Here is a 13,989-nt window from a genome sequence, read left to right on the forward strand (position 1 = left end):
ATTTCTAAAGCTCTAACTTTTGTTATTAGTTTCTTGTGTGGAACTTTGTCAAAGGCCTTTTGGAAATCTAAGTAGAGTATATCTACTGCTCTACTACTGTCGTGAATACCAAGCAAATTATGAAAAAACTCCAAGAGGTTTGATAGGCAGGATCTGTTTTGTCTGAAGCCGTGGTGACTGTTTAACAACAGGTTGTTTCTATCAATGCAATCCACAATTTGATCTGCAATTATGGACTCAAAAATCTTACAAGGGACTGACGTTAGACAGATTGGTCTATAATTTTCTGGCTCTTCTCTTGGACCTTTTTCGTGAACTGGGGCACATTACCTAGTTTCCATCCTTTTGGTGTCTGTAGTTTTTCTGCAGAGAGAGAGAGAGAGAGAGAGAGAGTAAAGGGGGTGTTAGGGAGGAGAAAAGGGAAAAGTGTGAGAGGAAGATGAAGTGAGAGAAATAGAGTAGAGGGTGTTAAGGAGGAGAAAGAAGGAAAAAGTGAGGGAGAGGTGGAGACAGAGAGAGAGAGAGAGAGAGAAAGTTTATCAGTTGTCATTCAGAGCTATCCTGGGCAGCGCCGGGTTGGTCAACTAGTTTATACAGTATATAAAAGTCATCCCATGCAGTCGTATGGCCTTAGGAGCAAGTCTTGCATAGTGGAGTCATGCATCCTTCAACTAATAAGGATAAAATGCCACACCCCTCACCTAAGGCAGCTGATTGGTTCTTCATGCAATGCTCATGCTATTCATTCATTCAAACTAAATGTAATCACACACTGCCAGATGATCTGTTTTTCTGTACAGTAACGTTGAACAATGGGACATGTATGTGTCTTGTGTGTGTTTGCATGTGTACATATTTAGGATCATCTTGCTGCGCATCATTCAACGATTTCTCAGAAAGAGGCGGTATCTGTGCGCATGCGTTTGTTTGTTTGTGTGCACGTATTGACAAGAACTGGACGTTTAACGTGACTCTACCAGGAAAGACAAAAAAAAAAAAACTTATCAATGAGGATTCATATTTCAGATTTTATCTGTTCCGAGAAATGTTGAATAGATGATAAGGAATCTCGATTACGTTATTCGCACAGTTGTATTCAGTATTTTATCTATATTCAATATTTTATCACACTTTTTATTTACTTATTTACCGGTGTCCCCATACCATCAGACAATATAGTATTATAAGAGAGGGTCGAGATAGCAAGTCCAGAGCTGACGACATGACGTACCGTCTCTTAGAAGTTCGGACTTTTTTTGTTACAGAAAAATAAATATAAATATAAGAATGTTTGAGAAAGAATCATTCTAAGCTGCCATAATGAATGACACTGATTTGATATTTCTGAAGGAGATAGAAGACGTGACGGGTTTCTATACACTCGTAGATAATGGAGTGTAACAGATGCTCTGTCTTTGTAAGTAGATAAATGCTAATTCATTCTAATCTTTGCAGCACATGCCAAAGTGAGCAGGGACATGACAAAGCAAGAAATTCACAGACTCCAAATTACGAAACCGATTTCTAACTTGCGTTCAGCAAGAGGAACAGAAGATAGAACACACAAGGAAGGAGCGCAAGGCAATACTGATAATAATGAAATGAAAGATTTCCGGTATTTAACTCTCACTGTCTCTCTTGGCACTTTAAATTACCAGAGGGCTAGAGCTAAACAATCATTTACCTGGATCAGAGGATACTGTGGTCCCAGGGACATGCAGATCATAAGCAATTTCCTCTCAAAATTGGCCCATACTGCAAGTATTAGCTGCCGTTATGGTTCTGGAAGTTTCCGTGTAGTTTGAGTTGGGTACGGAAATTTTGGGCTTTATATTTCAGAGTAAGCTAAATTTTGAGCATAATTTTTAGTTGAAATCATAAAACATTACGTTATCATAATCGCTTGCTCGAATAACGTAAAATTAAATAAGACATACGTGAATAAACAGTTACACAAATATTCGATGTTCTTGATGAAAAACATTCCCATGTTTTTCCTTCTCGGCATCATGTTTCTCAGTGAATTCGAGGGCGTTTTTTTTTCTGTTTTTCCACTTCATGAACCCAACCGACAGGCAAGAGAGACAGGTTCTACCAGATTTCCGACCCTTTTCCGTAGATAACCACAGTCGTTGCGATGCCAGTTGCAAAAACCGATTGATCAGTCAATCCTAGGTGTGGCCTTGGTAGTCATGGGATGCCTGGGTCTGTTCAAGGAGCATTAAGCCGTGCTGGCACATAGCCTACTTTATCTAACAACAAAGTAATCATCGCCTCCGACGCTTGTGACGCTAAGGGTCTCAGTGAAATTCTACAACTTATTTCTTTCTTGAGCTTTCACTTCCACAAATCTCCACTCATCTGCAGTCTTCAGTTTCATTGATTCATATATATATATATATATATATATATATATATATATATATATATATATATATATATATATATATATATTATACAGGATGCGGCATAAGTAACGCCCTTTGTTTAAATGGAACAAAATTAAAGCCTTTTTGATTATCCTTTATTTTTTCGAACATGAATGTATTGCCACAGGTTAATAGATTAATATAATATATTAACAAAATTAATATAATGCTTATTCGATTTAATAATGTTCAATACAAATACTAATTGCTAACTCTGCAGAAAGACGCCTACTGGATTTTTGAGGAGAACGCAGCAACGATTCTTGTAGTTCATTGGACTTTTCTAAGCTTGTTGCAACAACTGGCCTACCCGCTCTTTGAGCATCACTTACGCTTCCTGTTGATTCAAATTTTCTAATCAAGCTTGTGATATTTCGGCTTTGCACCCTTGGGATGTTAAATTCAGCTGATAACAATCTTGCGGTTTCAGTACCATTTTTATTGTTTCGATAGTACAACTGAATTGCTTTTACTCCCTGTTCCTTTGTTAATCTCATGATTGTATAAAATATCTGAAAAAATGAAGATTTAGCAAATTAATTAAAGAAAATAATGAAGAAAATATACATTATAAGATATAAAATTAAAAAGGGCGTTACTTATGTTGCACTATATATATATATATATATATATATATATATATATATATATATATATATATATATATATATATATATATATATATATACAGTATATACTCTGTATATCTGGGTCTTCCCTTTTTTTGGTGCCCAGAGGAATCCCAGATGATACTGTCCAGCGCTATTCTACTCGAGGCTGTGTGCACTAAGGCAAAGAAAGGAGAATGTGTACTTTCTGTTTCGAAATACAGTTGGACTTTTCATCCCAGCTGTAGCTGATTTAAGTTTCTTTGCGTAAACTTAGGGTGACGAAAAATAGAAAGTAGTTATGAGTCATGAAAATTGCCAATAAATGTAAATAGTTAGTATGAATATTTGTGCATACCGTTAGGCCTTTCTCCGACTATTTCGAAAAATCATTGCATTCAGAAACTAAATAAAGTAAAAACTGGAGATCTGTAATCTGAAACGTCAGTGGAAAGTCGTTTTATCCCTCGATTTTCTTCTCAAAACGCATTTCCCACGAGAAAAATCAGGGGATCGCATACTCATCAGCACACTGTTATCATTTATGCAAAAATCCATTCTATTCACGTTCATTTGCATCTGGTGACATCTCCATTGTGGGGCGTCATCCCAGATTGATAACGATAGTTTATTGTAGATGACAGTTGCACATGAATCAGTTAAGCGAAGTACAGTTGGGAACAGCAGTAACATCGCATCATTTCCTGACATTTCAGAAATATGGTGATGGGTAATGTATTAGCTCAGAACGATCTTTACGAGAAGTTGCTAACGTAACCTTTGTTAATTTCATTTTGTTATTTCATGATTTCGAACTATTATTATTATAAAATATCTCTCATGATTGGCAAGAGGTTATTAGTTTATTGGCGACAGGCAATAAACTATAATGAAACAGTATTTCACCTTAAAGATCACTGTTCTCCTCAGACTGTCCTCGTGTCCTAAATCTGATGTTTCCTATGTCCTAACAGATGCCGAAAAAGCTAAGAGACTGCTGATGACTTTGCTAGTTGTCAGAGTGACCAGTGACCTGGTTTCAGGTTCGAAAGGTGACGTTCGGCCCTTAACCACTGAGGGGGAGGAGGAATGCAGGCCTGATAATCGGACCATTTTCATTAGTGCGTCACTTGTCATACATTTCATCGATTCCTTTAAGGATAATTATGTAAGTTTTACTTTTTTTTTTTTGAAGTGGTGGCGCCAGAAGGGGGAAGCCTTCTGGTTTATTTGCAAGTCTTTGCGGGTGAGGCTGCCAGTCCTACTTTTTTTTTTTTACTCCACCAGATGCTGTTAACCAGTTAGAGGAGGGGTGGATGTGCGATGTATATATATATATATATATATATATATATATATATATATATATATATATATATATATATATATATATATATATGTGTGTGTGTGTGTGTGTGTGTGTGTGTGTGTACATACAGTATATATATATATATATATATATATATATATATATATATATATATATATATATATATATATATATATATATTACATATATATACTATAATATATACATATATATATATATATATATATATATATATATATATATATATATATATATATAAATATATATATATATATATATATATATATATATATATATATATATATATATATATATATACATATATGGCAGTAGGTGAGATTAACTCCTCCACTCCCCACAGACTAACAACCGTCTCGACATGACTTGGGAGGAGGCTGTTATCATCTACCCAGACACAGAAAACGACCATCTCCCAATTTGCAATCATGAGGACCAGTGTTTTGACGTCCTTCCCAACATCACCGAGGGTCACCACGACCCTCCTGCATCCGAAGAGGAACTTGAGTTGACACTAATACAGGCAAGTAATGGAATTTTATTTCAAAATGAGGATTAAGAAGTACCATCCCGAATGCAGGCAAATAACTTGTCATTCCACTTTTTAGTTACCGAATGGTGGTAGTAACAGTAATTTTACGACTTCTAATAACCCTATTCAGATTTCATTAAGCTCTCACAGTAAGGTTCTGGAATAAGGTGTAAAGTTCTCAGTGGCTTTCATTTACAACAGCTCTGTTGTAAAGTCTTTGCCCTCGACTTGTTTTGCAGGTATTACATTGGCCCTCACTCTCATAAGTATCTTCAAAGTTTCCGCCTTCCACTCTCTTTTGTTGTTATTATATATGTATGTCATGTTTCACAATCCCTAAGGTGCTGTATGAAGTCAGAAACACAATAAACAACCGATTTTATCAACCATGCTTATGACTCTCTTCCAGAATGCAAAACCCTCTTTTCATGAGGCTAACCTTGTAAAGACATCTGTAAAGTCATTCGTGAAGTCTCTGCTAAAAGTGTTAGTTGTAAAATCTCTGCTGAGCAAGATTTCTGTGGTGACACCCCATTTTCTTTGCCTACAATTAGTCATGCATAACGCGCCAGGTCACGCAAAGTTCAATCATTTAAACTATGTATATATTTTGTTTACCTGCTGTCAAAAATGTATCACATGTTTCTTCTTTCACAGGCATCAAGATTGTATCCAATTCCATTTCTGTCTGTTTTTACATTGTAGAGTGTACTGGTTCGCTGTATTTATTGTTATTTATTATTGACCTCAGGTCACTGAGGTTTCCATTGTATCCCGCAGCGCGACACCAGTCTGCCGGTATATGAACCATCTGGATCATGAATAAAGTAGCAGTAACCTTATCCTGCTCGTTTCTTTCACACTTCTTAAAGTGGTGACCCTGGAGTGGTTCCCGAAGCCATTAGCGGACCCATACGGTGACTCAGTCTTGGCCTCAGGAACTTACTCACGCCCTTAGCAGACTAATTACGGTGCTGAACCAGCGTTTGGGCGTGCTGACTCTCATCGGCAAAATCACCAGCGTCATTAGCGGACTCACACGGCGTGCTTCCAAGCGCGATTTTGACGCGAGTACCCTACTCCAGTTAAGAGGACAAAGAGCGAGTATGGACGCGAACATCCCTTCCCTCGTTCAGTTAACCGCTAACCTCGCGGATTCGGATGTCTACCTCCCCCCCATATCACCCGCGCTGAGGCTCTCACGCTCCTCCACACCCCTGCCCGCGCCCCGCACTCTCCCCTGCCCGGGGCCCTGCCTGGCAGGACAATCACAGGTCGCCCTGACCTTAAAACTGCCGCCGTTCACGCAGGGGAATCCATCGCCATGGCTGTACAGGGTCGAGAGCCAGTTCCGGATGGAGGAACTCACCGACGGGGTGCTGCAGGCGGACACCGTACTTAATGCCCTGCCAGAGGAAATCTACAAAAAGCTCGTCCCATGGGTGTCCGATGCACGCCCCCTCACCTACCACCTCCTGAAGAAGTCCCTACTCGAGGCATGCTCCCTGCCAGTCGCCGAGCAGGCCGCCCGCGCCCTCGACCTCGCCGTCAGCCCGCGGCAGGAGCAGAGCGTCATGGAGTCATGGGGCATGATAAAGGACCTCCTCATCCTCCCAGACACCAACGGCACCAGAAAACAAAATGAAATAAGCCTGTCGAGGGAGCTCCTCCTTCGTCAGCTCCTCCCGGAGATCCAGACACAAATCCCTGAGCCCTACGCCATGCCCCTCGATGACCTGATCTGCACAGCGCAGAACCTGACGGACTCCGTGAGGGCAGCGAAGCGGGTACCAGGACCCGCACTACCATTCAGCACCATCCAGCAGGAGGAGGGCGCAGAGCAGGAAGTCAATGCCGTCGCCAGGAGGCGCCCAGCACCTCACAACAGGTGGAATTCCCTGGGGCTGTTCCACTACCACAGGCGGTTCGGCAAGGATGCCCAGAACTGCCTGCTGCCCTGTTCATTCACCCGTTCAAAAAACGGGGGTGGCGGCGGCCAGCAGGACAGGCCGCCATGGCAGCAGAAGAACCCAGGGGCCCAGAACCAGTAGGCTTCTACGTCCGCAACACCGTCTCCGGCAGGATGATGCTGGTCAACACGGGGGCTGTTAGATCAATCTTCCCGGCATCCAGAGAGGACCTCAAGCAAGAATTGGACCCGGCTGCCTTCCTGACGGCCGCCAACGGGTCCCCCATCCTCTCCTACGGCACCAGGCCCCTGTCGATCTCCATCCTTGGCCGGAGATATTCCTGGAACTTCGTCATCGTGGACGTGAGGACCCTGCTCCTGGGTGCGGATTTCCTTGCCCACTTCGGGCTGGCAGTCAACATCAGTAGGAAGTGCCTCCTCGACACCGACTCCTGCCTGTCCCTCCCGTTGGCAATGGCCACGGCCCCTGTGATGGCTCCATTTAGGGATCTGCTTAAGAAGCCATCAAAGAAAAAAGTATATTGGGATGATCAGCTGCAATGAGAATTCGAGAAGGCAAAGAGTACTATATGTCAGTTAGCCAAAGAAGGCCTGAGGTACTACGACAAATCACGGCCAACGGCCGCCGTGACAGACTGGTGAGAAGAGGGTATCGGATTTGTGGTACTGCAACAATATTGCAACTGTGTTATGGTGGATACCCCTTTCTGCTGCAAAGGGGGATGGCGTTTGGTGTTATGTGGCAGAAGACATCTCACCTCTACTGAAGTGGTGTATGCTGTAGTTGAGGAAGAGGCCCTAGCGGTAGTGTGGTGTCTGAAAAAAGCCAGGCTTTTCTTGTTAGGCTGTCCGAATTTGACATTGGTTACGGACCATTGTCCCTTAGTGAAACTGTTTGGTAACAGGGAGTTAAAGGATATTACTAATCCTCAGATTATTTAGGTTAAAGGAAAAGACATTGCAGTATCATTTCAGCATCAAATATTTGCCTGGAAAAAGAAACTGTGCAGCTGACACACTCTCCTGCAACCTCTCCCTCCGTGCTAAGCCAGAAGACGAAGATTTGGAACTCAGCGATGACCTCATGGTTGCTATGGTAACCACCTTGGCGGCAGCACTTGAGGTGGAGGGCATAGTCGTAATGGATCAAGAGACTGTTGTCAGTGCTGCTCGAGATGACCGGTGTACCAGTTGCTACTGGCGAGAGTTTATAATGGTGAGTGGCCTCAGAGCAAGAGTCAAGAGCTGGAGTGTTTAAAACCTTTCTTTGGTGTGAGAGATCAGTTAGCAGTATTAGGCGAATTGATAACATATACCTATGACCAAGGGTGTGTACATTTGGTCATCCCAGGAAGTTTATGGCAGCAGGTAGCGGCTAACATACACAGCGGTCATCAAGGTTTAGACTCTGTGTTAAGAAGGGCCCGTCAATCGGTGTATTGGCCGGGCATAACAGGTGACTTGGAGCACCAAAGGGCAAAGTGTCAAGTATGTGAGACACACACCCCATCGCAGCAGCAAGAACGTTTGATCATGACGCCCCCACCAGAGTACCCTTTTCAACAGGTTGTGGCTGACCTCTTCCAGGTCCACGGACGCACGTCCTTGGCTTTTGCTGATAGGTTGACTGGTTGGGTAGAGGTGGCCCATCTGTCTAATGGTGCCACGTCAGGACATCCCATCAAGAAATTCAGAGGGTACTTTATCAGATGGGGTGCCCCAGAAGAGCTGGCTACTGAGGGTGGAACCAATGTGTCGAGCAAGGAGATGAGGAATTTTCTAAGGAGATGGGGCGTGTCATCCAGGATATCATCAGCTTTATATCCCCAATCAAATGGACGCGTAGAAGCAGGTGTCAAGGTAGCAAAACGCGCCATCAGTGACCACCTAGGGCCTGGGGATAGTCTAGATATGGATCCAGTTGCCAGAGCCCTCTTGCAATATCACAATACACCGTTGCACGGAGAAAAATTGTCGCCAGCTCAGTTGGCTACTGGTCAATGCCTGAGGGACTCGGTGCCCATCGCCCGCCAGTATTACCGAGTAAATAAATATTGGAAGAAATTTCTTAGGTCTAGAGAACTGAAAATGGCTGAAAAGAATGAAAAGGTCTCGGTGAAAACAGAAGGAAATTCGCGGACTCTGAAACCCCTCCAAGTGGGGCAAAATGTCCGCATTCAGGACCCCACATCCAAACTTTAGGATTGCTCTGGTGTGGTAACAGAAGTCATTGGGACTGGGTACCGTCAGTACCGTGTGTGGTTGGATGGAAGTGGTCGGGTGTCAGTACGCAACACCAGCGTCGCCAGTACCCCCTGATGGGATTCTTGGGAACCAGAGTCTTTTCCCGAATCTCAACAACAGAGATGTAGGAGGCCACCTGCGTGGAACGATGATTATAAGATGTAATTTTGTTGAACTCTGTAATCTGTCGTATTTTTAGTAATTCTGGGAGTGTTGTATTAATTATGTACGTTATTTTGTCTTTTTTTATTTTTTATTTTGTTGTGTTCACGGTTAGCTAGGACAGCTCCCGCAAAAGAAGAGGGTGCTTGTACTATTGTATTTTGAAAATAGAAAAATATTTGTCACCCTATATATATTTGTCCATCTTGTGGGGGCATGTATGGGCTAGCCGTATTCGTAACCGTAAGATGTGTTGGACAAGGGAGGGGGGGAGTGTGCCTGGCAGTGCACAGCAAGGGGAGAGTGAGTTGCAGCTGCCCACTGGTATGGATCACTTGTACCCAATATTGTCCTGAACTCTTTATGGGCTAATAAAGCTTCCGAGGTTAGCTATCTTTCTCTAGCCCTCACACATGGCATTGGACAGCTGCTGCAGAGGTACTAGGGGAGACGTCCTTGTATGGCACAACCTTCTTCCTAACAACCTTGACAACGTTTTACGGCATCGTGATGATCCAACAAAGGGCACAGCGAGGATAGCAGCAGAGGTCACATACAGGTCGCAGGTGAGAGACTGTTGACCTGAGAATCTGAGAGCTGCCTTTTATTGCTGCCAACACGCATGACAGTCTGACTGCTGTGCACCCCCACTGTGCACACTATGGGGTTGCCAAGTACATGGCGCACGTTGTACTGGATGCCGCATGTCAACATTGCTGGTTACATCTTGTAATCAAATGGTGACGCCATTGCGTCAGTTGAGACACCACTACAACACTATTGCGTCTTGTGGCATGACATGGCGACTTTTGACAGTTGTTGTGACTCGACTGTGTTGGCAATGGGCAGGCTTACACATCCGCCATCACTTGGAGGACGTCGTCAAACTCGGCAACGCTGTTACGAATCATGCTGATTGACGGCTACTTGGTAGTAATTAGATCGTAATGGCGTCGTAATGAGCAAATTTTCGGCCGTTGCGACCTGCGCGGTCTTGAATCGCCAATGCGTGACTCAGGTATAGGCGTACAGGACCCTTCTCATCTGGGGGCCCTGAACTCTCTGCCCGAAATATATTTTGCCTGTAAATCCAAGCAATTATATAATACATATGTTTGTGTGTGTGAAGGAAGAAACCACACATCATGAAGACACTGCACATTTATTCTACACACCATATAAAAATTAAGGTTAACTGCTAAATTTCACTCACATTTACAAGTATTACATAAAGCCTACAGTGTACAATTGAAATGAGTAATTAGTATGGGTTATACTTTTTGATGCAATATACTAAATAAATAATAGCTGTTACTTAAATAAACTGCAATGGTTGACTAGCCAGTTGAATAGCCCTGCTACATTGCCTACGCTGCCCGGAAAATTTGTCTGCTCAAATCTGGGGGCGGGGGCTGCAGCCCGCCCTGGCTCGTACGCCTACTCAGGCATTACAATTACATTACATTGATCTGTCTTAAAATTGTTTTTAATGATGAAAAGCAAAATCAGTCTCATTTAATACAATGAAATTAGATAAGAACAGGCCTATTGACTAACTCTAAGACAAATATTGAATCGGTTCCTTTCTATTTCAGACTCTTGGTTTTTCCCAAAGATATTCGACTGCTTTTGAAAGTCTTATCATGGACGAGATTTTCCACGATGAAATGTTTACGGAACAGATGAACGAAGCCAAACAAGACGTGGACGATCTCACCGAAGAACTGGAGACCGCTGTCCTGAAATGTGGTCTCGTGCCCGACGAGAAGCTCATTAAGGACCTCATAAGTAAAACCTACCTTGGAGTTGCATCACGTGATACGAGAGCGCAGAGAGGATTCAGGTCCTTAAGGCAGTGTCTCATTGGAATGCATTACATCACCGACATGTTCCCCGTGAATGAAGAACCAAATCTTTAAGGAGCCACAGACAGACAATGCGGGTTTTATTCGCTGTGAAAAGTTAGATTCCAATGATTATGCCCCTCTTTTTTTCAAGGAATATAACTAATATTTAATTGTACCATAAACTGTAATTATAGATTTGATTATGCACTTAAAGGAAAGTATGGTTCTGTGTTGAGTGAGAAACAAAAAAGGCTGCTGGTACTGTATAAGATATGTCTCCTTTCGATGATCAGGAAAACAGTAAAAATTCCTTGCTCGTGTCTCCGTCAATGAGTTTGCTGACTCTTCTCCCTCAACATTCGCTTTTTTCGAGGAGACCAGTGAAATGGTGGAAATCTCAGAATTGTTAGTAACAAGAAATTATTAAAAAATAGGAAAACTTTAATACGTGTATTTCACATTTATTCTAAAAATGAAATGAATTAAACCTGACAAAGTGACACTATTTTGGTGAATCTGGTCATATGGATAACTCAATACTGTAACAGTATATACAAATGGCACTACGAAAGCGTAAATGTAAACTTTTTTATATAAATGAATTAGTCACCAGAATATTAACTGCGCAATCTGGAATTCTTTAGGAAAACGCACCAAGGCCAAATTGGTTTTTTTGCAGATGGTTCTCAACTTCTCAGGTAGCTGAGAAAATGATGCTTTTGGTTATCACGGGGGCGACATAATATTGGACCCATTGCCCTTTGTCCAAAACACAAATGGAAGTGTTTTAAATGTTAAGCTCCCGTAAAGACAATCTAGCACTGAGTTTACAAAGTCGGATGAAGGAATGATTAAAGCAAGTACGCTAAGAAAAAAAAAACACCTTAGGATCTTGATACGTAGCTTCGAGAACATTTAACTTTTTAAAAAGGTAGACATGACATTACAGTAGTAAAGTTATTGATCTATAATCGTTGAATTTGTGAGGTGCCGATTATCAGAGCTTTGGAGAAAGCAACGAGAAACCAAACCACCTAAGTTCAAAACTAGATAACACCTGTTTACGGCAATGATTTTATAGCAGTGAAAAAGCTTTTGATGCTTTGGACTTATTGGGCTCATTTCACTGAATTGGCAGGTAGGTTAGGATTAATCTTCTTTTTTGTGTTTTTGTAACCAATGTTTACGCTAGCTTCAATGTATTTTCCCCGATTAGCCTTAGGTTAGACAAATAAGTGTTTGTAAAGTTACTCAAGAAAAGTTTTGTAGAACTCCAAAATTTTTCAGACGAAAGCAGCTTAACATAATCTTTACTAGAGAGACGAGCCATGTCGTGGCTGGGGGACTTAACCCCCCCCCCCATCCTCCCAGCGTGTCATATAGCAGAGCAGAATAACATTTGTGTAACTATTAGGCAATATTGCCAGAATTTACTGTAATATCACTGTAAGAAGGAAAATACAGCTGAATTAAGAACAGGAAAGAAATCCCATAAATAGGCTACACCAACCATAGGCCTGATTATCGTTGTGTAGCCTAAAGAGGCTTTGTAAGTTACAGAGGAAATTGCTAAATAGCACTTCTGTTATGGGCTAGAAGTGCCATTTGGCGACTTCCTGTACAATGCACAAAGCCTGTTTACACATTGATGATTGTGGTTGGTGTATAAGAGGAAGTGCCTGCTTTTTCATTATTCAGCTTTATTTTACCTATTACAGTGATATAATAGTAGCATCATGCAATAATGAAAAAGATTTGCATATATTGTTCTGAGGGGTGTGAAGTCCCTTGGTCATGTCATGGCTTACCTCCCTAGTATAGGTTAGGGTAGGATGCATCCATTTCGAAAGAACTCTTGGGGCAGCTTTTGAGCAGGACCCATGAAAATAGGCCTAACTTTTGGAAATCTTTCACAATTTTACCAAATATACAGTATTACTAAATTGAAAGATGTTGCAATTGTGTTATTAAAGTTATTAGCATTTGTAATAGTTATTATTTTCATCAAAGTGACTTTGCAAGCATGGATCTGCAAAAGCACACTATTTACCAATTACAGTTGTGGTGAACATTAAATGTGCTATACATAATGTTAACAATAATTCATGGTAACACTATACATAAAAAATTTAATATAAAACTCTGTTTAATTAATTATTTATCCATTGCATATTTTTAAAATTGTCTAACCTTTTGCATTTGGGGAATTTAGGTTTGACAAACACTGGATACAAAAAGTACCATATATATATATATATATATATATATATATATATATATATATATATATATATATATATATATATATATATATATATATATATATATATATATATATATATTCTGTACATTTAAAATAAGGAAAATTACCAACAGTAAGGTAGGTGGACAACTCATCAAACATCAAAATCTCTCTCTTTTAATGCAAGTACAGTAAACCCCCCGTATTCGCGTTCTCACGGTTCGTGGACACGCGCATTCGCGCGTTTGTCTGTGGAACATATCTACCCATTATTTGTGGAAAATTTGCCCATTTGTGGTATTTTTCACTGAGAAATATTCACTAATTACTGTATTTTCATAAAATTTTCATGAATAAATGCTCATTTTGTGATAAAACAATTAAAATACTTAGGTATAAGCATTTTTACAATGTTTTTCTTGTTTAAACTATCAAAATGGGCATTTCTAATTGTTTTAAGTATTTGCAGATTTTAACTATTCGCGGGGGCTGTGGTAGCCTACACATCCCCCGTGAATATGGGGGGTTCACTGTTTTGTTTGTGAATGGTTTTTGCAGCAACTAGGCCAGAAAGAAATTTCTTGTGTTTATTGCAGCAGCAGTTATTAGGTGGTTTAAGAAAGCTATGTCATTGATCCGCTGATTTT

General features: G+C 41.0%; 1 protein-coding gene across 2 annotated transcripts in view; it reads left to right on the forward strand.

Annotated features, from left to right (window-relative positions):
* The window catches only part of LOC136831505 (uncharacterized), a 39,570-nt gene extending 26,330 nt beyond the window's left edge, over positions 1–13,240 (forward strand). Inside the window, exons 1-4 of one of the 2 annotated variants that reach the window (XM_067092031.1) lie at positions 3,626–3,767; positions 4,012–4,205; positions 4,729–4,908; positions 10,849–13,240. In XM_067092031.1, the coding sequence (XP_066948132.1) occupies positions 3,758–3,767; positions 4,012–4,205; positions 4,729–4,908; positions 10,849–11,172 (708 nt within the window). In that variant the 5' untranslated portion in view covers positions 3,626–3,757 and the 3' untranslated portion in view covers positions 11,173–13,240. Of the gene's footprint in view, positions 1–3,625; positions 3,768–4,011; positions 4,206–4,728; positions 4,909–10,848 lie in introns of those variants that run through there. The other variant, XM_067092041.1, reaches the window with a different exon arrangement.
* The last annotated feature ends 749 nt before the right edge of the window (positions 13,241–13,989 follow it).

This window comes from Macrobrachium rosenbergii, chromosome 4 (genome assembly GCF_040412425.1).
Source record: "Macrobrachium rosenbergii isolate ZJJX-2024 chromosome 4, ASM4041242v1, whole genome shotgun sequence".
In the NCBI taxonomy this organism is placed as follows: Eukaryota; Metazoa; Arthropoda; class Malacostraca; order Decapoda; family Palaemonidae; genus Macrobrachium; species Macrobrachium rosenbergii.